This window comes from Stomoxys calcitrans, chromosome 1 (genome assembly GCF_963082655.1).
Source record: "Stomoxys calcitrans chromosome 1, idStoCalc2.1, whole genome shotgun sequence".
Taxonomy (NCBI): domain Eukaryota; kingdom Metazoa; phylum Arthropoda; class Insecta; order Diptera; family Muscidae; genus Stomoxys; species Stomoxys calcitrans.
The window spans coordinates 237,417,474-237,442,835 of record NC_081552.1 but is presented as its reverse complement, the minus strand read 5'-3'; the positions used below and the strand labels follow the sequence as shown (position 1 = coordinate 237,442,835).

The window sequence follows — 25,362 nt, the reverse complement described above, 5'->3', positions numbered from 1 at the left end:
CTGGACCGATCTGTGCCATATTGCAGAAGGATATCGAAGGGCCTATTACTACTCACTGTCCCAAATTTCGGCGACATCGGACAATAAATGAGCATTTTACGGCCCCAAAACTAAAACCGAGAGATCGGTCTACATGGCAGCTATATCCAAATCTGGACTGATCTGTGCCATATTGCAGAACTATGTCGAGGGGCTTAACTTAAACCACCGTCCCAAATTTCAGCGAAATCGGATAATAAATGTGACTTTTATGGGCCTAAGACCCTAAATCAGCGGATCGGTCTATATGGCAGCTATATCCAAATCTGGACCTATCTGGGCCAAAGTGAAGAGGGATATTGAAGGGCCTAACACAACTCACTGTCTCTAATTTCAGCAAAATCGTATGAAAAATTTAGTTTTTATGGGACTAAGACCCTAAAACGGCGGATCGGTCTAAACGGGGGCTATATCAAGATATAGTCCTATATAGGCCATCTTCGAACTTAACCTGCTTATGGACAAAAATAGAAACTGTGCAGAGTGTCAGCTCAATATCTCAATTTTTAAAGACTGTAGCGTGATTTCAACAGACAGACGGACGGATAGACGGACGGACAGACGGACGTACAGACGGACGGACGGACAGACGAACGGACAGACGGACGGACGGACATGTCTAGATCGTCTAAGATTTTTATGCTAATCAAGAATATTTATACTTTATATAATGGATATTTCGCTGTATTGCAAAGGGAATGACAAACTCAATACACCCCCATCCTTCGGTGGTGGCTATAACAAAAAACTTTCTTTGAAATTAAAATTTCAATCTAAATACAAAATTTCTATGAAATTTTCACTTGAAATAAAATTTCCGTCAAATTCCTTAAATTTTCTTTTCTTTAACTAATGTTGCCAAAAAATTTTGTGTTTTGCTAAAAATTTCTCAAAATTGATTTAAATATTCTTGGTTTTTTCTTTTTCTAAGCTCTCCTTCTTTGGGAGGAAAACTTCAAATTGAAAAATAGGTTTGCCGTAATAACATTTAGAAAAAATTATCTTTAACTGTTACCGGATGCTTGTTTGCATAGTTGAGCAAAAGAAACTTTTTCTTCCTTTTTTCGAAAACATCAACAGAAATACTTGTAGTTGTGCAAGAGGCGCCTCCAAAAGGGGTTTCAAAAGTAAACAACTTTGCAGAAAATTACCAAAGTAAATTATAACTACAACAACGACAACAACAAAAAGCACAACAAATTGTTACTAACTGTGCAATGCCCTACCAAGAGAAAAAAACAACAACCAAACCACCCTAAAAGTATGCTACTACAACAATACCCCCGAGAAAAGAATGCAAAAATTTGCATGCAAACAAAACAGCAACCAAATATGAACAGCTACAACAACCACAACGACAGTGGCATGACATGAAAAATGGCAAATCTTTGCAAAAGCCAAACGTTAATGGGGAAAAATATTTACTTTTAAAACTGTGCAAAAATTGTTGAAAAGTCAACAGCCTAAATGGGGGCTAACCATAAATACACACTCTGACAAGGATATGTGCTAGAGTGCATGTTGTATGCATGCCTGTAGGTGAGAGGGAGGTTTTGCAAGGACTAGTCTTGGCAAACTACCAGTCATTGTCTTTCCTGTTTTTTTTTTTGTTACTACCCTCGCACAAAGATCAAAGAAGTGAAAGACCAACATACCATCCTTAGTACTTTGCGCTATACAACGAAGCCAACAAACAAAACCATTAACTTAAGATAAAACTTTTAAGCAATTTCTTCAAATGTCTGCCACAAGACAAAGGCAAAGGGGCAAAGGCGCAATGGCACTAACAACACCAGCAACAACATGAAAATAGTTTTAAGTGCATATCCTTACGCAGACAGTTGCATGAATGTGTGGGATTAGTCTAACTAACTACTGTTGGTGCTGCATTGAGGAGTGAAATGCCAGGGCTTGAAGAGTGCTAACCCTGCACGCAAATAGGAGTGTATTTTTAGGAATGTAGTAGCCCTATAGCCCTGTATGTAGCCCTATAAAAAAGGTGGATATTTTGTAAAATAAAACAAGCAAAAGCGTGTTAAGTTCGGCCGGGCCGATTCTTATATACCCTCCACCATGGATCGAATTTGTCGAGTTCTTTCCCGGTATCTCTTTTTAGACAAACATAGGATAAAAGAAAAGAATTGTGCTAATTGAATTGAATGCTGGAGACCACTGTAGAAGTCTATGTGTAAAATTTCAGTCAAATCGAATAAGAATTTTGCCTTTTAGGGGCTCAAGAAGTAAAATAGGGAGATGGGTTCATATGGGAGCTGTATCAAGCTAAAGACCGATTCAGACCATATTTGACACGAATGTTGAAGGAGAGGCCGTTGTACAAAATTTCAGCCAAATCGGATAATAAGCATGCCCTCTTGAGGCTCAAGAAGTCAAGACCCAAGATCGGTTTATATGGCAGCTATATCAGATTATGGACCGATTTGAAACATATTTGGCACAGTTATTGAAAGTCGTTATAAAACGCATTATGCAAAATTTCAGCCAAATCGGTTAAGAATTGTGCCCTCTAGTGGCTCAAGAAGTCAAGACCCGAGATCGGTTTATATGGTAGCTATATCTGGTTATGGACCGATCTAATTTATATTAAGGTCGAATGTCGGGAGGTTTAAAATAACCCAGTGTTTCAATTTTCAGCGAAAACGGATAAAAAATAAAGCTTTTATGGGCATTAGACCCTTTATCGGGAGATCGGTCTATATGACAGCTATATGTAAATATAGTCCGATCTGAACCATATTTGGGTTTAAAGTTGAGAGGCTGGAAACTACTCACTGTTTCAAATTTCAGCGTAATCGGGTAATAAATAAAGCTTTTATGGGCTTCAGACCCTTTATTGGGAGATCGGTCTATATGGCAGCTATATCTAAATATAGTCCGATCTAAACCATATTTAGGTCAGATGTCGGGAGGCTCAAAATAACCCACTGTTTCAAATTTCAGCGAAATCGGTTAAAAAGTAAAGCTTTTATGGGCTTCAAACCTTTTATTAGGAGATCGGTCTATATGGCAGCTATATCTAAATATAGTCCGATCTGAACCATATTTAAGTCAAATGTTGGTAGGCTACAAACTGCGCATTATTCCTAATTTCAACGAAATCGGATAAACAACAAATCTTTTATGGTCTTCAGACACTTTATCGGGAGATCGGTCTATATGACAGCTATATCTAAATATAGTCCGATCTGAACCATATTTGAGTCAAATGTTGGGAAGCTTTACATAAACCATTGTTTCAAATTTCAGCGAAATTGGGCAATAAATAAAGCTTTTATGGGCTTCAGACCCTTTATCGGCAGATCGGTTTATATGGCAGCTATATCTAAATATAGTCCGATCAGAACCAACCAGTGGTTGGGAAGCCTCGAACTACCCACTATTTTCAATTTCAGCAAAATTGGATGAAAAATAAAGTTTTTATGGGCATTAGACCCTTTATCGGAAAATCGGACTATATAGCTATATCCAGCTATATCCCAACATGGTCCGATTTAGCCCTTTCAAAAACTTAACCAACGTGCATCAAAAAGACGTATCTGTGCCAAATTTCAGCTCAATATCTCAATTTTTGAAGCTTGTAGTGTGATTACAACAGACGGGCGGACAGACACACGGACACCGTTAAATCGTCTTAGAATTTTACGACGATCCGAAATTGATGCACTTTGTAGGGTCGAAAATTGATATTTCGATGTGTTGCAAACGGAATGACTAAATGAATATACCCCCTATCCTATGGTGGTGGGTATAAAAAGCGTTCCAAATTCGGCCGGGCCGAATCTTATATACCCTCCACCATGGATGGCCCAAGAAGTAAAATGGAGAATTCGGTTTATATGGGAGCTGTGTCAGGCTATGGATCGATTCAGACCATAATTGACAGGTATATTGAAGGTCATGTGGGAAGTTGTACAAAATTTCAGCCAAATTGGGTAATAATTGCGACCTCTATAGGCTCAAGAAATCAACATCCCAGATCGGTTTCTATGACTGCTATATCAGGTTATGGACCAATTTTAACCTGCAAAATTTCAGGCAAATCGGATAAGAATTGCGTTCTCTAGTGACTCAAGAAGTCAAGATCGTTTTATATGGCAGCTATATCAAAACATGGACCCAAATGGCCCATTTACAATCCCAACCGACCTGCACTAATAAGAACTATTTCAATTTCAAGCGGCTAGATTTAGTCCTTTGAGAGTTAGCGTGCTTTCGGCAGAAAAACGGACGGACAGACAGACGGACATGGTTAGATCGACATAAAATGTCGCGACGATCAAGAATATATATACTTCATGGAGTCTCAGAGGAATATTTCGAGGAGTTACAAACAGAATGACGAAATTAGTATACCCCCATCCTATGGTGGAGGGTATAACAAGTAAAAAGGCATTAAGTTCGGCCGGACCGAACATTGGATACCCACCACCTTGGGTATAAATGTTAACCAACTTTCGTCATAAACCGGAGAAAAATGCATTATGAACTTCCAATGGAAATACCAGAGTTTAGCCAATCCAAGACTGTGCCGCTGGCAGCAGTGCATCGCACTCGACCACGAGTGTCGTCTCAGGTATGCAAATGGAAATTTGGCCATGAACGTTCCATTAAGGAACTGGGGCAAACATCTCAGAAATCAATGAGTGCTCTCCGATTTAAATTTAGGCTCAATAATAAGGGACCACCTTTTTAGAGCCGAGTCCAAACGGCGTGGCGCAGAGCGACACCTCTTTGGGGAGAAGTTTTTTCATGGCAAAGTACCTCACACATGTCGCCAGCATTAGGAGGGGCGAAATTTTTTTCTGAAGGTCTCGCCAGGATTCGAACCCAGGCGTTCTACATCATATGCGGACATGATAACATCTGGGCTACGGTGGCTTCCAGGTATAGGATCGGAAACCTCTTTCATTCCTTCCAGGTTCCCTAACGCCGCCACGTTAGGGTTGATATGACCTGTTCTCTATCCATTCTCCCATCTCAAAGCCACAGTGGCTATCTCACTCTTCATCTGTATGTCAATGGGTCGGATATCTAGAATAGTCTCCAGTATCCACCACCTTAGTTAAAAACCAATGTGAAATTTCGCACACAACATTTTCCTAGGACTTTTAGTACTTCCAGTGAATTTCAAAGATCTCGGTTGAGATTTACATGTAGCTGCCGTATATATGTAGTCGAACGATTTACACTAAAAAGGGAATATCAGCCACTATTTTCGCTAAGCTTAGCGAATTTTGGAGTGAATTGATTGTTTCCTCATCTGTAATTTCATCAAAATTGGTCTATATTTCGAAATACTTCCAAATTATATAGCTCCCGATTTTGATTTATAGACCCATAATCATGATAATTGGTTACGTGATTTGCCTGCTGAAAGCTCTGCCGAAACTAGTTTTTTGATATGGCGTCCATTTATTTTTGCTTAGAGGGTAGGTGTAGGGTATTACTTAGTCGTTTCCATCCAACCTTTAACTTTCCAAACTTTTTACAGCCCATGTCTTGTCCTCCTATGACATATCTATAGCAATCAAAATTATTGTACTTAAAAAATTGGGGTTTTTAACGAAAAAAAAAAAAAAAATATTTCACATTCAAGCTGCTCTCATTCACGGTGTTGCAAAGTAATTCCCTATCTCTGCCTGTGGTCTCAAAGCTTAACAAATTATGCACAAAATAAGCAAACAAATGAAATGCTAGCAAAATATTGCAAAAATTTATGTAAACTGAACGTCAGTTGAAACAGCAAGCACCACATTCATAAACTCCCACACAAGCTACAAGAAAAACACAAATGTAGAAACTCTGGTATGTATGCACACACATATCACTGTGTCTTTGTATGTCGGTGTTTGTGTTTAACTGAATACACCCCGCTGGCTGCGGAAAAGGAAGTTGGCTAAGGATTCTGCTAAACCTTTAAGCTTTTTTTATTCATTATTACCATCCTGTGTGGATGGATGGAGGTGTAAGTCAGTGTGTGTGTGTGTGTGTGTGTGCGCGCGTGTGGGCGTATGTGCTTACATACCAGTAAAAAAAATATTTTTATTCCCATTTCCTTTGCTTCGCTGTTGCTCTGCTACTATTTTTGCAACATTGTTTATGTAATTTTTGTTTGCTCCGCTCTTCCCCCTGGGTCTGTTTGTCTTAGTCTGCCTGCCTGCCTGCCTGCTTGCCAGCTTCCTATCAAGAGTGTTTGGTGGCCTGATTCGAATGAGATGCTCTACTGGGTGCCTAAAGTTAGATATGCTGTTTGTAGCACAATTTTTCATCATTCACTTTTTTATGTCGCTTAGCACTGCAGGGGGCAAATTTAGTGAGTCATAACATTTGGGAACGCCTCTCTCCCCCACCACAAAAAAAAAGCAAACTTTTGCTATAGCCAATATGAAGCATACGTTATTGGAATATCACTTCTTCTGGGGGCTTATTTGGTTTTACTATCACTCTTGGTATATTGGGTATATCGAAGGTGGGTCATAAAGTCCTTAAAGCTTGATAAGGTGGGTCATAATGTTGGTTTAGCTTGCATACGGCAAAATGTTTTTACCATTTACTTCTATGGCTTTAACATCATATTCTGAAGTTTTTTTAGCCAAATTTGTGGTATTGGGCAAAATATTAGGTGGTGTGTTACTTAGAAATGTAGGTCGAAATACACTTAACTTGTGCTTAGACATCTTGAAAATATTAGACATAAACGAAGTTTTCAAGGAAATTTATTTGCTATGAAAATTGATTTTTAATGGAATTTTCTATCAAAGTAAAAGTTCCACGAAATTTTCAATACAAATTAAATATGTTTAAATTTTGACAAAATTATTTGGCAGTCCCCTAAGGTTGCTCACCTAGGTTTTTCGAAAATTTGTTGCAAATTAAAAATTTTGCCCATTAACACTCCACTAAGTAACAGGGGCAAACTTCTCACATATCAATGGGTGCAGTCCAATTCAAGTTTTAAACTCAACGATAAGGGGCCTCCTTTTTCAAGCCGAGTCCGAACGGCGTGCCGCAGTGCAACACCTCTTTGGAGAGAAGTTTTACATGGCATAGTACCTCACAAATGTTGCCAGCATAATGAGGGGAAAATCACCGCTGAAAATCTTTTCTGATGGTCTCGCTAGGGTTCGAACCCAGGCGTTCAGCGTCATAGGCGGACATGATAACCTCTGCGCTACGGTGGCCTCCTTTCCGAAATTTGTTGGGGCTGCCAAATCTTCATTTGTGGTCCGATTTCCAATATTTTTTTTTGTTGTTGCTGGACAGTGCTCAAAAGTCCCTACTAAAAAAATCCGCTTGGATTCTGCATTAGCTCCACTGATTTCGGCAATATTCGATTCGGAATAGAAATGAAAATGTTTTCACATCTGATAATTTAGTTAAAAGTTATACAGCTTGGAAATCGAAAAATGTGAAAAAGTGTATTTTTCGCATATTTTGGTAAAAAAAAGTATTTTTTATTCATAAGTCCGTTTTGGAAAAAACTTGCATAAATACCTTGAATTTTATAACCACCACCGAAGGATGGGTTTGTCCGTCTGTCTGTCCGTCCGTCCATCTATCTGTCTGTCTGTCCGTCCATCTGTCCGTCCGTCTGACCGTTCATCTGTCCGTCCGTCTGTTCGTCCGTCCGCCTGTCCGTCCGTCTGTTCGTCCGTCCGCCCGTCCGTCTGTCCGTCCGTCTGTCCGTCCGTCTGTCCGTCCGTCTGTCCGTCTGTCCGTCCGTCTGTCCGTCCGTCTGTCCGTCCGTCTGTCCGTCCGTCTGTCCGTCCGTCTGTCCGTCCGTCTGTCCGTCCGTCCGTCTGTCCGTCCGTCTGTCCGTCTGTCCGTCTGTCTGTCCGTCTGTCCGTCCGTCCAACCATCCATCCGTCCAACCATCCGTCCGTCCCTCTGTCCGTCTGTCCATCTGTCCGCCCGACTGTCCGTCCGTCCGCCTAAACGTCCGTCCGTTTGTCCGTTTGTCCTTCCGTCCCTCTGTCCGTCGGTCCATCTGTCCGCCCGTCTGTCCGGGCGGAATGAATTTCTTGGAAAATCCATTAAAAATCGATATATCTCTTGGAAAACTTGAAATGGCTGTATCTCCTAAACTATGCGTCCCAGAGGAAAATGGGCTCCATTGTGACTCCATCAAAAAGTTTAAAATCTCACCAAAAATCCTTTAAAAATCGAAATTTCGATTGATATACTTAAAGTGGCTGTATCTTCTAAACTATGCGCCCTATTCGTTTTTTCTTTCAGAAAATTGGAAATTGGGGCTGTCAACCCGAAAAATTTTTGAAATACCAAGGTGAAAAACTTAAGTGGCCGGATAAAAGACGCCCAGACAACTAGGGGTCTTGAAATTTTGCACACCATCTCGCTAAAACCTCTGCTCCTACCATTTCAAATTTCAAAGAGATATCTCTACCAGTTCTCACACGGCATATTATAGGTTTTTTTCGATTTTCTCCCCCTGTGTAAAGTCTCATCATCTTTTGCCCTACACATGCTTTTACTTGCCATCAAGTGACAAACCCTTATAAAACTGGTAGGGTTTCTTCATTAAAGGGGACGAGAACTGGGACCGGTCCCTATCACCAGAGGCCCTATCCCGTGACAGATTTGGGACCCGTCGCAATTTACTGTAGGGGACCCACTTTTTACTTCCTTTCGTTAATAGCCTCGTCTTCTCACGATCCAGATTTCCCCATACGATTTTCGTGCCATCGCTTACCGCACCGATTTTGCTCGAAGTCCTATATGTCCTGCTATGATACGGAAAGCTATGCTAACTTCCTACTTATTTCCTATCGGCTATAGACTCTTCTTCTCACAAAGTGGATTTCCTACTAGGATTTTCGTTGTGCTACCAACTGTTTAGCTGTTGGACAGTGTTGTATGGGCGTTCGCAGCCCACGCCCTTAACACGTACTGCGTCGACACGAAAGGGTTCGGGTTAACAAAGTCTATTGACGGCAGTCCTCTGCCAAATTGTCTGCCCTTTCATTAACCCTTACTGCGCTATGGCCCGGTACCCGAACTATGCGTATCGTGTCATCCTCAGAGAAGGAGTTTATCTCCTTCTTACTCTCCAAGACTTTGCGTAACCTTACCGTCCTTGTTGTTATTGAACTGATGGCCAGTTTACTGTCCGTAAAGATTTTCAAAGTCGACGTCTTCGCGTCAACAGCACGCAAACTCGCTCATTACTCGATCCCCCGGCTCTCCACCTGCAAGATCATATTATGCTCAGGCAGTCGATAACAGATCTCGGTTCATGGGTTCTCAAGGTGGACCCACACATCCATTTCTGTAGTATGATCCTTCAGATAGCAAAGGAAATTTTGCACAGATACCCAATATTGATGTGGATCAATGGGGATTTCAAATTGGCCATATCGGTTCATCTCCCATATAAGCCGATCTCCCAATTTGAATTTCTCTCATATAAACCGATCTCCCGATTTGACTTCTTAAGCCCCTGGAAGCCGCAATTTTTGTCTGATTTGGCTGAAATTTTGCACAATGTATTCTGCTATGATTTTCAACAACTTCGTCAAGTACGGTCGAAATCGGTTTATAACCTGATATAGCTCCCATATAAGCCGATCTCCCGATTTGACTTCTTGAGTCTCTGGAAGCCGCAGTTTTTCTCCAGTTTAGCTAAAATTTTGCACGTAGTGTTCTGTTACAGAATCCAACAACTATGCCGAGCAAGGTGATATAGCTTTCATATAAACCGATCTCCTGATTTGACAACTTTAGCACCTGCAAGCCTCAATTTTCATCCGATTTGGCTGAAATTTTGCTTAAAGTATTCTGTTATGACTTTCAAAAACTGTGCCAAGTAAACCGGTCTCTCGATCGTCATTGTTCGGTTCCTAGAAGCTTTAATTTTTGCTGGTTTGACAGAAGTTTGGAATGTAGAATAAAATTATGTCCTACATCTTAGTTTATTATACCCTACACCACTACTGTGGTACAGGGTATTAAACTTAGTGAATTAGTTTGTAACACCCAAAAGGAAGAGAGATAGACCCATTGATAAGTATACCGATCGACCCAGAATCACTTTCTGATTCGATTTGTCCGGATTTGTCCGTCTGTCTGTCCATCTGTCTGTCCGTCTGTCTGTCCGTTTGTCTGTCCGTCTGTCTGTCCGTCCGTCTGTCCGTCTGTCTGTCCGTCTTTCCGTCTGTCCATCCGTCTGTCTGTCCGTCTGTCTGTCCGTCTGTCTGTCCGTCTGTCTGTCCGTCTGTCTGTCCGTCTGTCTGTTCGTCTGTCTGTCCGTCTGTCTGTCCGTCTGTCTGTCCGTCTGTCTGTCCGTCTGTCTGTCTGTCCGTCTGTCTGTCCGTCTGTCTGTCCGTCTGTCTGTCCGTCTGTCTGTCCGTCTGTCTGTCCGTCTGTCTGTCTGTCCGTCCGTCTGTCCGTGCTAATTTGAGTACAAAGTACAGGTCGCAGTTTTCATCCCATCGTCTTCAAATTTGGTACAGGCATGTTCTTCGGCCTAGAGACGAAGCCTATTGAAATTGGAAAAAAATCGGTTCAGATCTGGATATAGCTCCCATATATATGTTCGTCCGATTTTCAGTATAATGCAATAAAATAGTCTTTTGTTAACCGATTCTCTCGAAATTTTGGCAGGAAGGATTTTCTTATGACTCTCAATGTTACTGCTGAATTTCATAGAAAACGGTTCAGATTTAGATATAGCTCTCATATATATATATCGCCCGATTTTCACTCCTAGAGCCACTGAAAGTTCATTTATTGACCAATCTTGCCAAAATATTGCACAAGGCTTTCCTCGACGACTGCAACAGTATCTGAGGAGTTTGCTCGAAATCGGTTCAGATTTAGATATAGCTCCCATATATATGTTCGTCCGATTTTCAGTAATAATGCAATAAAATAGTCTTTTGTAAACCGATTTTCTCGAAATTTGGCAGGAAGGATTTTCTTATGACTTTCAGCATTGCTGGTGAATTTCATGGAAATCGGTTCAGATTTAGATATAGCTCTCATATATATATATCGCCGATTTTCACTCCTAGAGCCACTGCAAGCGCATTTATCGACCAATCTTGCCAAAATTTTGCAAAACGCTTTCCTCGACGACTGCCACAGTATCTGAGGAGTTTGCTCGAAATCGGTTCAGATTTAGATATAGCTCCCATATATATGTTAATCCGATTTTCAGTAATAATGCAATAATATGGTCTTTTGTTAACCAATTTTCTCGAAATTCAGCAGGAGGGATTTTCTTATGACTCTCGACATTACTGGTGAATTTCATGGAAATCGGTTCAGATTTAGATATAGCTTTCATATACATATATCGCCCGATTTTCACTCTCAGAGCGACTGCAAACACATTTATTCACCAATCTTGCCAAAATATTGCACAACGCTTTCCTCGATGACTGCCACAGTATTTGAGGAGTTTGCTCGAAATCGGTTCAGATTTAGATATAGCTTTCATATACATATATCGCCCGATTTTCACTCTCAGAGCAACTGCAAGCACATTTATTGACCAATCTTCCCAAAACTTCGTACAATGCTTTCCTTGACGACTACCGCAATATACATAGAGTTTGGTCAAAATCGGTTCAGATTTAGATATAGCTCCCATATATATGTTCGTCCGATTTGCAGTAATATTGCAATAAAATGACCATTTTTTAACCGATTGTCGCGAAATTCGGCAGGAGGGATTTTCTTTTGAGTTTCAATATAACTGGTGAATTTCATGGAAATCGGTTCAGATTTAGATCTCATTTATATATATATCGCCCAATTTTTATCTTTTTATCCATCTTGCCAAAATTTAGTAAAACGCTTTCTTCGTCGACTACCACGTTATTTGAGAGTTTGCTCGAAATCGATTCAGATTTCGATATAGCTCCCATATTTCCAATAATGTTGTCTTTTGTCAACAGTAGTTATTATAGTTTGAACATATTTGCTCGCCAAGGTCCATCAAAATTGGTTCATAACTGAATATAGCTCGCACATTGTACTTGTGGGGTAGGTGTAGGGTATTACACAGTCGGCACCGACCGACTTTTGCTCTTCCTTACTGGTCTTCCTTACTGGTCTTCCTTACTGACATAGTAGTTTTTAAGGACTCCCCCTGTGCGGGCGTTTTAAAGGACCGTTGGAAATGCCCCTCTTGAGAAGAAATGCAAAGGCAGCTACTGCGGTTGTGCAATGGGGGCTTCACTATCTCTTAGCTGTATTGTCGAAGCCTATTTGCTTCACTATAACCGAGTTATTGGCGCCTTAAAATAATCAATGGCCATCCTGTTCCCGCAGCGATCGGTCCTTTGTACCGGAACGAATTTGCTCACCTGCAGGAGCTTGAAGAGGACTGCCACCTCCACATTAAAATTTGGCTACAACAACAACAAGAGCAACTGACACCTACCAATTTCTCAACGCAATCATTTCTTTAGAAAATAAGACCATGAAAAACTTTCTCTTAAAATTTTGTATAGCCATGTCCTTGGTATTGAAGGACTCCTTCGGTTCAGCCAGTCAATGTCCCTTACAAGATCATAAGCAAAGGCAGATATTGAGGTTGTATACAGATGACTGTACTGTTTGTGAGTTGCCGTTGGGGGTCTAAGGATTGCTTACCTGAGAACTCTACGTCTACCAATTTCGTTCAATATCCCTCGGTATTCTTTGCAGTTTTCTGTTGCCTTCTCCTTTTTCTGCTACATATTGAAATGTGTAAAACCCTTTTTTTGTTAGAGTTCTTTAAGATTCGGTGTCCATGATACTTGGTTATCTTTACTAGGCGGTGCTCGTTCTGGACAGAACGTCCCCATTGTGAACTCCATTTCCCTTGCCTCGAATATACACCACAAATGCCTTCAAAAAGTGGTATGACATTTTCCTTCTATTTACCCAGGCTTTGTAGGGTCCCTCCAATTCGTTTGTACTGAAATACCTTCGCTTTGACGTTCAAGTTATTTTTCTCCCCCATGAATGTGTTTATTTTCAGACATGCATATGGAGGAAAAAAGTGATTCTGCAGAAAACTTTTTTATGTTTCCCCCCCATTTTTGTTGTTTTATATTTGTGTCATGTTGTTGATGGCGTTATTGTTATGCAACGAGGATAAAGTAGTTTAGTCTTTGCCATCCTAGCAATCTGAGGGGGAAATGGTAATGGAAATATAAGAAAATCTAAAATCTCCAACACACCGGAAATGGTGTTGAGGATCATCAAACACATACACTCACACAACAGCAATAGCACCAGATAATCGCAACAATTCACCATACCAGTAAGTGAGGGTGAGTGTATGTGAATCGACGAGTGTGAGTGTGTGGCACTCTTGTTTGCTATTCACTTTTCCACTTTGCAAATTATTGTAACTAAAGCTTATGAACGAATATCGTTGGTGTGCACTGTGCGAGGAAACTTCTTATGCTTCAGTTAAGAGTTTTTAAAGGATAAACAAAGTAAATGTGTTATTTAACATATTTACTTATTTCTAAAGCAAAGTAGAGGAGATGGTTGCGCAAAAGAAGTTAGCAATGATAATGGTTTTAATGGTTAATGGTTTACAAATTAAAATCTTAAATGAAGGCAGGCCTTTCGAATACAACAGTCAGAGTTTCGTGTGAATTAGAAAAGTATTTGGAAAAACAAAGTTAGAATTATGCCCGACGCCTAAATGGCTTGTAGTTTACAACGTACACCACTATTAAGGAACAGGTTATTTTTGTTTATACCCTACACCACTACTGTGGTACAGGGTATTATACGTTAGTGCATTTGTTTGTAACACCCAGAAGGAAGAGAGATAGACCCACTGATAAGTATACCGATCAACTCAGAATCACTTTCTGATTCGATTTAGCTATGTCCGTCTGTCTGTCTGTCCGTCCGTCTGTCCGTCCGTCTGTCCGTCCGCCTGTCTGTCCATGTTAATTTGTATAAAAACTACAGGTCGCAATTTTCATCCGATCGTCTTCAAACTTGATACAGGAATGTTTTTCGGCCTAGAGACGCAGCCTATTGAAATTGGAAAAAATCGGTTCAGATTTGGATATAGCTCCCATATATATATTCATCCGATTTTGAGTAAGACAGCAATAAAATGGTCATTTGTTAACCGATTCTCTCTAACTTTGCAGAAAGGAGTTTCTTATGACTCTCGATGTTACTGGTTAATTTCATAAAAATCGGTTCAGATTTGGATATAGCTCCCATATATATATTCATCCGATTTTGAGTAAGACAGCAATAAAATGGTCATTTGTTAAACGATTCTCTCCAACTTCGGCGGGAAGGGTTTTCTTATGACTCCCAATATTACTGGTTAATTTCATAAAAATCGGTTCAGATTTGGATATAGCTCCCATATATATATTCATCCGATTTTGAGTAAGACAGCAATAAAATGGTCATTTGTTAACCGATTCTCTCTAACTTTGCAGAAAGGAGTTTCTTATGACTCTCGATGTTACTGGTTAATTTCATAAAAATCGGTTCAGATTTGGATATAGCTCCCATATATATATTCATCCGATTTTGAGTAAGACAGCAATAAAATGGTCATTTGTTGACCGATTCTCTTTAACTTCGGCAAGAAGGGTTTTCTTATGACTCTCGATTTTACTGGTTAATTTCATATAAATCGGTTTAGATTTGGATATAGCTCCAATATATATGTTCGTCCGATTTGCAGTTATACAGCAATAAAATGGTCATTTGTTAACCGATTCTCTCAAACTTCAGCAAGAAGGATTTTCTTATGACTCTCGATGATACTGATGAATTTCATAGAAATCGGTTCAGATTTGGATATAGCTCCCATATATATGTTCGTCCGATTTGCAGTGATACAGCAATAAAATGGTCATTTGCTAACCGATTCTCTCGAACTTCGGCAAAAATGGTTTTCTTATGCATCTCAACATTACTGGTTAATTTAATAAAAGTCGGTTCAGATTTGAATATAGCTCCCATATATATGTTTGTTCGATTTGCATTAAAACAGCAATAAAATGGTCATTTGTTGACCGATTCTCTCTAACTTCGGCAAGAAGGGTTTTCTTATGACTCTCGATGTTACTGGTTAATTTCATAGAAATCGGTTTAGATTTGGATATAGCTCCCATATATATGTTCGTCCGATTTGGAGTAATACAGCAATAAAATGGTCATTTGTTAACCGATTCTCCCAAACTTCGGCAAAAATGGTTTTCTTATGCATCTCAACATTACTGGTTAATTTCATAAAAGTCGGTTCAGATTTGGATATAGCTCCCATATATATGTTTGTTCGATTTGCAGTAATACAGCAATAAAATGGTCATTTGTTGACCGATTCTCTCTAACTTCGGCAAGAAGGGTTTTCTTATGACTCTCGATGATACTGGTGAATTTCATAAAAATCGGTTCAGATTTGGATATAGCTCCCATGTATATGTTCCTCCGATTTGCAGTAATTCAGCAATAACCGATTCTTGTTAACCGATTCTCTCGAAGTTCGGCAGAAAGGATTTTTTTATGACTCTCGATGTTACTGGCGAATTTCATAGAAATCGGTTCAGATTTGGATATAGCTCCCACATATATATATATATATATATATATATATATATATATATATATATATATATATATATATATATATCGCCCGATTCTCACTACTAGAGCCACTGCAAGCGCTCTTATTGACCAATCTTCTCAAAATTTTGTACAACGCTTTCCTCGACGACTACCACATTATCTTAGAAGTTTGCTCGAAATCGGTTCAGAATTACATATAGTTCCATATATACGTTCGTCAGATATTGAGTAATTTTTTTGTCATTTGTCAACCGTAGTTATTACATAACCTAATAACCTATCTGAATACATCCGCCGAGGTCCATCAAAATTGGTTCAGAATTTTATATAGCCCACTTTTTATACCCACCTCCGAAGGATGGGGGTATATTCATTTTGTCATTCCGTTTGCAACACATTGAATTATCCATTTGCGACCCTATATAGTATATACATTCATGATCAGCGTAAAAATCTAAGACAATGTCCGTCCGTCTGTCTGTTGAAATCACACTACAGTCTTCAAAAATAGAAATATGGAGCTGCAACTTTGCACAGATTCTTTTTTTGTCCATAAGCAGGTTGAGTTCGAAGATGGGCTATATCGGACTATATCTTGATAAAGCCCCCATATAGACCGATCCGCCGATTTAGGCTCTTAGGCCCAATAAAAGCCTTATTTATTGTCCGATTTTGCTGAAATTTGGGACACCGGGTTGTGTTAGGCCACTCGACATCCTTCGTTAATTTGGCCCAGATCGGTCCAGACTTAGATATAGCTGCCACCGATCCTCCGATTTAGGGTCTTAGGCCCATAAAAGTCACATTTATTATCCGATTTTGCTGAAATTTGGGGACAGTGAGATATGTTAGGCCCTTCGGTATCCTTCTTCGATTTGGTCTAGATCGGTCCAGGTTTGAATATAGCTGCCATATAGACTGATCCTCCGATTTAGGGTCTTAGGCCCATAAAAGTCACATTTATTATCCGATTTTGCTGAAATTTGGGGCAGTGAGTTGTGTTAGGCCCTTCGACATTCTTCGTCAATTTGGCTCAGATCGGTCTAGATTTAGATATAGCTGCTATATAGACCTATCCTCGGATTGAGGGTCTTAGGCCCATAAAAGGCTCATTTATGGTCCGATGTTGCCTAAATTTGGGACAGAGAGTTAAGTTAAGCAATTTGGTCTAGATTGATCAAGATTTTCAAAAAGTTGCTATATAGACCGATATCTCGATAGGTGTAGGGTATTATATAGTCGGCACCGCCCGACTTTTGCCTTTCCTTACTGGTTTTTAACTTTTTTTAGTTTGACTTTATATTCAAATGTTGCACCGACTTCTACATGCTCGTCCTAAGGCGGGTGAAACCCTAAAATTCTTTCACAAGAATTTCCCATAAACGAATAAAGCCAGAATGTCTCTCATTTCAGTGACAATAAAAGACATCCTTTTATAACGCAATTCAAAAGGCATGTAGTGAAATATTTACCTCATATTTTATGCATCAGCTTTACGGCCCTTCGTTGCTGAGTTTTGTTTTTTTTCTATTTAATTTCCCTTTTTTTCATTTAAAAATTCTTCGGTGTCATAAAAAAACCCTTCAAATGACTAGAAAAGTCATGAAAAGAGTTTTAAAAAATTGTAATTAAGCACACAAAAGTTGGTATTAAAAAACTCTTTAATGTAGAAATTAAATAACATCATCGACATTGCCTATTAAAATTCTTTTTTCAAACGTTCAAAGCCTTCAGAAGGCTATAAACGCCGTACACCACTGCGTATGAGTTATGCTAACCAAGTCATTAGAAAAACACACTCATACGCCACGGTGAACTTCGAATATAAATCAAGAAATTTGTATGGCTTTTTTTTTCCACAGATTTGTTATTCTGTGTTGTTGGTTGGTTTTGCGTAAAATAATTATGGTCTTAATTATATTAGTCCTTGATAGGCTGCATAATTTAATTGCAGCATGATTTGGTGTGTCGTTTGTTTTTCCTGTGGTTTACCCTTAAATTTCACACCTCAAAAAAAAGTGGTAAACAATAATTTTGGTTTTAGAAAATTTCCTTTGAAATTTCATATGTGTGTGTGTGTGTGTGTAATGTTAAATTCATTATATGTTGCTGCGGTTAAGGTTCAAGCACTCAATAACGATGGTGTTTGAAGCACAGACTGGCGAAAAATTTTCAAAATATTGTCAAGCATTTTTATGGATCATAGAATATTGAATTGTTGTTTAGTTACAATACAATATAGGAATTATTCTAGACTGCCTTTGGGGCCACAGCTAAATTTTTAAAGACAAAAACAATAAAATTAACAAACGTAGAAAATATTAATAAATATTTATGAGGGATTAATATATAGCAAAATAAGTAAAAGCGTGGTAAGTTCGGCCGGGCCGAATATTGGAAACAATTAACAAACTTCTGTCAAACCAGCAAAAAATAAATCTTCTAGGTACCGAACAAGGATGATCGAGAGACCGATTTGCATGGGAGCTATATCTGGTTATAGACTGCAGCGTGCAAAATTTCAGCCAAATAGGACGCAAATTGCGGCTTGTTACGGCTCAAGAAGCCAAATCGGGAGATCGGTTTATATGGGAGCTATATCAGATTATAGACCGATTTAGATCGTACTTGGCACAGTTATTGAAAGTGATAGCATAACATTACATGCAAAATTGCAGTCAAATCGGACAAAAATTGAAGCTTGTAAGGGCTCAAGAAGTCAAATCGGGAAATCGGTTTATATGGGGGCTATATCAGGTTATAGACCAATTTAGACCATGTTTGGCACAGCTGTTGGAGGTCATAGCAGAACGCCGCATGCAAAATTTCAGCCAAATCGGAGAAAAATTGTGGCTTGTAAGGGCTCAAGAATTCAAATCGGGCCATCAGTTTATATGGGGGCTACACCAAGTTATATACCGATTTAGACCGTATTTGACGCAGATGTTGGAATTCATAACAGAACACTGCATCCAAAATTTCAGCCAAATCGGACAAAAATTGCGGGGTGTAAGGGCTCAAGAAGTCAAATTGGGCGATCGGTTCATATGGGGGCTATATCAGGTTATCGACCGATTCGGACTGTACTTAACACAGTTGGTGGCAGTCATAACAGAACACTATATGCAAAATATCAGCCAAATCGAACAAAAATTGCGGCTTGTTACGGTTTAAGAAGTCAAGTCGGACGATCGGTTTATATGGAGGCTATATCAGGTTATAGACCTATTTAGACTGTACTTAGTACAGTTGTTGGAAGTCATAACAAAATACTGCATGTGAAATTTCAGCCAAATCGGATGAAAACTACGGCTTCCAGGGCCGCAAGAAGTTAACTTCGATTTGACTTCTGGAGTCTCTTGAAACCTCAATTTTCATCCGATTAAATTTTGCACATAGTACTCTGTTATGACTCCCAACAGCGGAGCCAAGTACGGTCCAAATCGGTCTTTAACTTGAAGTAGCTCCCATATTGTTTCCTCACTTCCTTAAACGGGTGTTAAAGCCATCTACCTCAGGTGACACCAAGGGGAGGTCAGAGGTCACACTTGATAAGAGGAACGATTGACACTCAAGACCATTACTTTGTGTACCTCATCCCCCCCTGTATCCAAGAGTTTGGTTGAAATACAAATTTTTCAAACTGCAATCTTATCTCTTACTCTTGAAGCCCAGAGTAACCACAAGGTGTAGTCATGGTCGCTCTAGAAAAATTTTATGATATTTTAGTTAAAGCCTTAAGCTTCTCTTTCTAGAACTTCAACACACGTGAAAGTTTTCAACAGAACTTTTGAATGGAAACATTTATCATTAGAATTGTTTCAAGTAATGGATAGGAGCCTAAAATAAATACCTTAGCTTAAGGCTAATGGATGGCATATCTCCACAGTCACTATTTCCAGATGCTAACAATTAAAAGTTTAATGGCTTTCCATTTCCGCCTACAGTTAGAAATAATTGCAAAGACCCCGAGCATTTTAGGATTTTAACAAGAAATCACTAAAACTTGGATGGCATCACTTAAAAATTCATAATTAATTAATTGTTGTATAAACTTTAAACGAACACACTCCTACACACGCACACACACACAAACTTACATCCCTTTCACAACAAAGCAAGGCCTTACAAATGCAAATGCTTTTGAGACCTTTGGCAACTGTTCCCCCACATTTCTAATTTGAATTCAAGTTTTCTGTTTGCTTTCGGTTTGGCAGGAATTTCAATTTAATTTCAATAATTATTTCGTTTCCATATCCAAAACCTCAAGGATTCACCATTTGTATGTTTATTTGTTTGTTCTTTTGCTTGCAGGCATACTCTCTCACAAGATTCAATTAATATTTTGGCACAAGAAAAATAAGCCAAACCCCAACCACCGCCATCATCAAGCAGCACAAGCCAAATTAAAACCGGCTGCAGCAAATACCCACCCACCAACACAATACGCACACTCACACACACACACTCACGCGCGCTCATACACCAAGGCAAATCGCGCACCTACAAAGGGCACAACAGCGTCTGGCAGACAGCAACACTTCTTCAACAGAGTGCACAACATTTGGGTTCATTGAAAGGCGCTCGCAGCCAGACAGAAGCTCACACAACTGCCAGTTCTCACACATACACCGCACCATTGCCATTGCTTCGCAAACCACCACATCGGCTCATAATCATCAAACGACATTTTCACCATTAGCATCGTTGTCCTCAGCGTGAAAGTCATCATTGCTGTTGTCGCCTCATACATTTACAGAGCATAGAGCACTGAAAGAGATTCTTCGCACCCACACAAACGCCCACATATACAGCGAAAGAAAACAGAGAACAAAATGAAACATTACCGCCACCATAATCAAGTTGTCTCATCATCGGTATGCACAATAGTGGTGGTGGCATTGGCCTCATTGTCAATGCTGCCACATCTGGCATATGGCACAACAGAAGTACAAGAGACACCATTGGCTTTGCCAGTTGGTGAACAGACACAGCCGACAACAGCATCACAGGGTGAAATCTGGGAGGAAGATGATCACGAGATTTTAATACGCAACGAGCGAGGCACAAAGAACGATGGTAAGTACCACACACACACACACCAACTTTTCCCTACAGCTCCCCTAAGCCCTGGTGGCATGCTATCTTGGAAGCATATACATGCAACTCCCCCCCACCCTCCAACCCTTGGTAAGATGTGAAAATTGAAGTGCAGCCAAGCGAAACCTCACATTCGAGTTCTTAAATCCACTTGCTCTAGGCCCCACAGGCCCAATGCATGCAAAGCGAACGACCACCAAGCTTCGTTGCTATTGCGAACGAGTGAATAAATAAATAATCGTAAGCCGCCCGTAAATAAGCAATGCTTGATGGGGCACTGTGTTCAAAATATGGAAATGAAATAATAAATAATTAATAAAAATAAATGAAAACTTTAAATGTTAAAATCAAATTAAACAAAACCAAAGATTATATAAATAAAATAATTTAAAATAAAATAAAATAAAATAAAATAAAATAAAATAAAATAAAATAAAATAAAATAAAATAAAATAAAATAAAATAAAATAAAATAAAATAAAATAAAATAAAATAAAATAAAATAAAATAAAATAAAATAAAATAAAATAAAATAAAATAAAATAAAATAAAATAAAATAAAATAAAATAAAATAAAATAAAATAAAATAAAATAAAATAAAATAAAATAAAATAAAATAAAATAAAATAAAATAAAATAAAATAAAATAAAATAAAATAAAATAAAAATAAAATAAAAATAGAATAAAATAAAATAAAATAAAAAAAAAATAATATAAAAAAAGTAAAAGTGTGCTAAGTTCGGCCGGGCCGAATCTTACATACCCTCCACCATGGATCGCATTTGTCGAGTTCTTTTCCCGGCATCTCTTCTTAGGCAAAACAGGATATAAGAAAAGATTTGCTCTGCTATTAGAGCGATATCTAGATATGGTCCGGTTTGGACCACAATTAAATTATATGTTGGAGACCTGTGTAAAATGTCAGCCAATTCGAATAAGAATTGCGACCTTTGCGGGCTCAAGAAGTAAAATAGAGACATCGATTTATATGGGAGCTGTATCGGGCTATAGACCGATTCAGACCATAAAAAAACACGTGTGTTGATGGTCATGAGAGAATCTGTCGTACAAAATTTCAGGCAAATCGGATAATAATTGTGACCTCTACAGGCTCAAGAAGTCAAGATCCCAGATCGGTTTATATGACAGCTTTATCAGGTTACGAACCGATTTGAACCATACTTGGCACAGTTGTTGGATATTATAACAAAACACGTCGTGCCAAAATTCATTCCAATCGGATAAGAATTGCGCCCTCTAGAGGCTCAAGAAGTCAAGACCCAAGATCGGTTTATATGGCAACTATATTAGGTTATGAACCGATTTGAACCATACTTGGCACAAACGTTGGATATTATAACAAAACACGTCGTGCGAAATTTCATTCCAATCGGACAAGAATTGCACACTCCAGAGGCTCAAGAAATCAAGACCCAAGATCGGTTTATATGGCAGCTATATCAGGTTATGGACCGATTTGAACCATACTTGGCGCAAACGTTGGATATTATAACAAAATACGTCGTGCCAAAACTCATTCAAATCGGATAAGAATTGCGCCCTCTAGAGGCTCAAGAAGTCAAGACCCAAGATCGGTTTATATGACAGCTATATCAAAGCATGGACCGATATGGCCCATTTACAATACCAACCGACCTACACTAATAAGAAGTATTTGTGCAAAATTTCAAGCGGCTAGCTTTACTCTTTCGACAGACAGACGCACGGACGGACGGACGGACTAACGTACGGACATGGCTAGATCGACATAAAATGTCACGACGATCAGGACTATATATACTTTATGGGGTCTCAGACGAATATTTCGAGTAGTTACAAATAGAATGACGAAATTAGTATACCCCCCATCTTATGGTGGAGGGTATAATAAAATAAAATAAAATAAAAGCAGCAGCAGACAATCAGCGGTATCTAGCGGAGAGTCTCAGTGAAAGTCCAAGCGTCACCGGTTCTTGCACAAATACTGAGTGCCTATGAATGATTGATATGGCAATGCGAGTTATTGGCCCCATAAAATAGACAATGGACACCTTGTTCCCGCGGCGAACGGTCCTTTGGACCAGAACGAGCTTGCCCACCTACAAAAGCTTGACGAGTATCGCCTCCTCCAATGTGGCGACAACAGCAACGAAAGGTGCATGCCCATCAAAATGCAAATTCCGCCCATGAACATTCCACTAAGGAATAGGGGCAAACTTCTCACCCATCAATGAGTGCAGTCCGATTTAAGTTTTAAGCTTAATGATAAGCGACCTCCTTTTTATAGCCAAGTCCGAAGGAGGTGCCGCAGTGCGACACCTCTTTGGAGAGAAGATCTACATGGCATAGTACCTCACAAATGTTGCCAGCATTAGAAGGGGAAAACCACCGCTGAAAATTTTTTCTGATGGTCTCGCCAGGATTTGAAACCAGGCGTTTAGCGTCAAAGCGGACATGCTAACCTCTGCGATACGGCGGCCTGCATGCATGCCCATTTGGCAGAATTTTTGTGAGGCCGTCCCCCTTAGTACTAGTTCCCTTAGATTTGTGAATCGTTATTTAAAACTGAAACACTGTGCAACTTTAAGTTGACAACCACAATAGATAGTCCCTCCCATCTCTTTGAGTGACTAGCTGCTGTTCTTGATTACGACGATATAGTCAATGTTTGCGTTTGACAAGTACATTTTCGAGGATTATTCAAAAGCGAGCAAAAAAAAAACAACACCACAGCCAATAGCAAAACATATGAACGAAAGAAGGAAAGAAAACGAAACGAGAAAATAAAAATTTAAATATTTACAAAGCAAAGGTTAAAATCGTAGGAAAAGGATACCATCCTACCTATCTCATCGTTAAAGTATCACAATAAACCAACACTTGGTACACATAGCCAAGTGGAGAAAAGCGAATAGATTATAAAGCGTATAAATATTGTAATTGGCACTTGATAAAAGGTGGATAAACCTCTTGGGGTTTCCAGCAAAGCCTACATTTGTGTAGTTGCCTTAAAATAGATTAAAATTGTCGCAGATTTTAGACAGAAAAAAGCGAGGAATGTTCAACATGATGCTATGAGGAAGTGATTTTGAAGTAAAATGCAAATAGGACATTAATATTAAAGGGCACCACTTTTTAATGAAAGAAGTCTTTCTTCATAATTTTAAATGGAGTGCATTGGAAATACGACTATTCTTCAAATGATTGACCCCAAATGTCTCTGTAGTAATGACAAGTAAAAGCGCGATAATTTCGGCGGGACAAATCTTATATACCCTCCACCATGGATCGCATTTGCTTAGTTCTTTAAGACTTTTATCATAATATGGCCGCCAAAAAAACAATCTTCTGATATGACACCTTACTCGCATAGAGACCTAATCCGATTTTGTTAAAATTTGACTTTAAAAGCTCCATTATGATTTGAAACATTAATGGCAAATATGTAACCTCATACATATTTGTGAAGTACACTTCTGATCTCCAATTCTTACACCAAATGAGGTCTAGAAAGGTCTTAATACAAGTTTTTCGGGTTGGGAGAAAATCTAGGTTAGGAATTCCGTGCTACTTACAAAATCTTTAATTGTTTTTAATGCCACTCCCCTAAGTTGGTTCATGTCTGGTATTGTGTCCCCAACTAAGTGCCGGTATCTGTTAGAGCCGAAAGCCGAACAATAACAAAGGAAATGCTCCAACGTCTCATCATCTTCCCCCCATGCCCTGCACATGCTATCACTTGTCCCTTGTGTACCGTCATGATACCAATAGCTATACTGACCTCCATCTTATTTCCTTTCAGTAATAGCCTCGTCTTTTCACGACCTGGATCGCCCCACTTCGATGTTCCCTTAACTCGGACTGCGTCGAGCCGAAAGGCTTCGGTTTAACCAAGTTTATTGAAGGCGGTTCTCTGGCCTTCACTGCCAAATCGTCTGCCATTGCCATTTCATTTCCCCTTACTCCATTATGACCGGCATCCAAACGATGAAGGTTTTATAATAAAAGGCTCAAATAATAGGTATTTTGTAGTAGAAAACGAATTTGATATCAAATTTTGAGGCCAAGTGTTTGGAAATGGTCTCACCCCATACACCCACACTTAACCAATCGCAATTGGGCCTCATAGAAAAGGAATTTGAGAGTAGAGCGCAGATAATATAAGAGAATGAAAGAAGGTGCAGCCCTGTTCAGCTAGTAAAGTAATAAAAAACAAATAAAAAGGTATCAAGTGCGGGCGGGCCGAAATTTGGATACCTACCATCTCGAGTACGAAAAGGGGTTTACATATCCCTTTTCGTCACAATCCGGTGAAAATTGGACAACTTAAGCACCTAAATTCCGCACTGACATTGAGGAGTCTAATATAAATGACACTATTCAATTTTGTACAACAAAATATTGGTCTCTTTGGCAGATGTATCCAATTATAGGCCGTTCTGAACCATATTAAGGAATAAATAAAGATTTTATGGGCTTTAGCCTCCTTATCGGCAGATCGGTCTTTATGGTAGCTATATCTAAACATAGTCCGATCAGAACCATATTAAGGTCGGATGTTTGGAGGCCTTAATCTAATAACTGTTCCAAATTTCAGGGAATTCGGTTAAAAAATAAAGATTTGATGGGCTTC

The 25,362-nt window shown here is 39.2% G+C and overlaps 1 protein-coding gene across 3 annotated transcripts in view; it reads left to right on the top strand.

Annotated features, from left to right (window-relative positions):
• Positions 1 to 25,362, top strand: part of LOC106094116 (uncharacterized) — a 97,062-nt gene that overhangs the window by 34,191 nt on the left and 37,509 nt on the right. For all 3 annotated transcript variants that reach the window (XM_059360447.1, XM_059360448.1, XM_059360449.1), the window contains exon 3: positions 19,942 to 20,706. In XM_059360447.1, coding sequence (XP_059216430.1) covers positions 20,463 to 20,706 — 244 coding nt within the window. In that variant the 5' untranslated portion in view covers positions 19,942 to 20,462. The remainder of the gene's footprint in view (positions 1 to 19,941; positions 20,707 to 25,362) is intronic.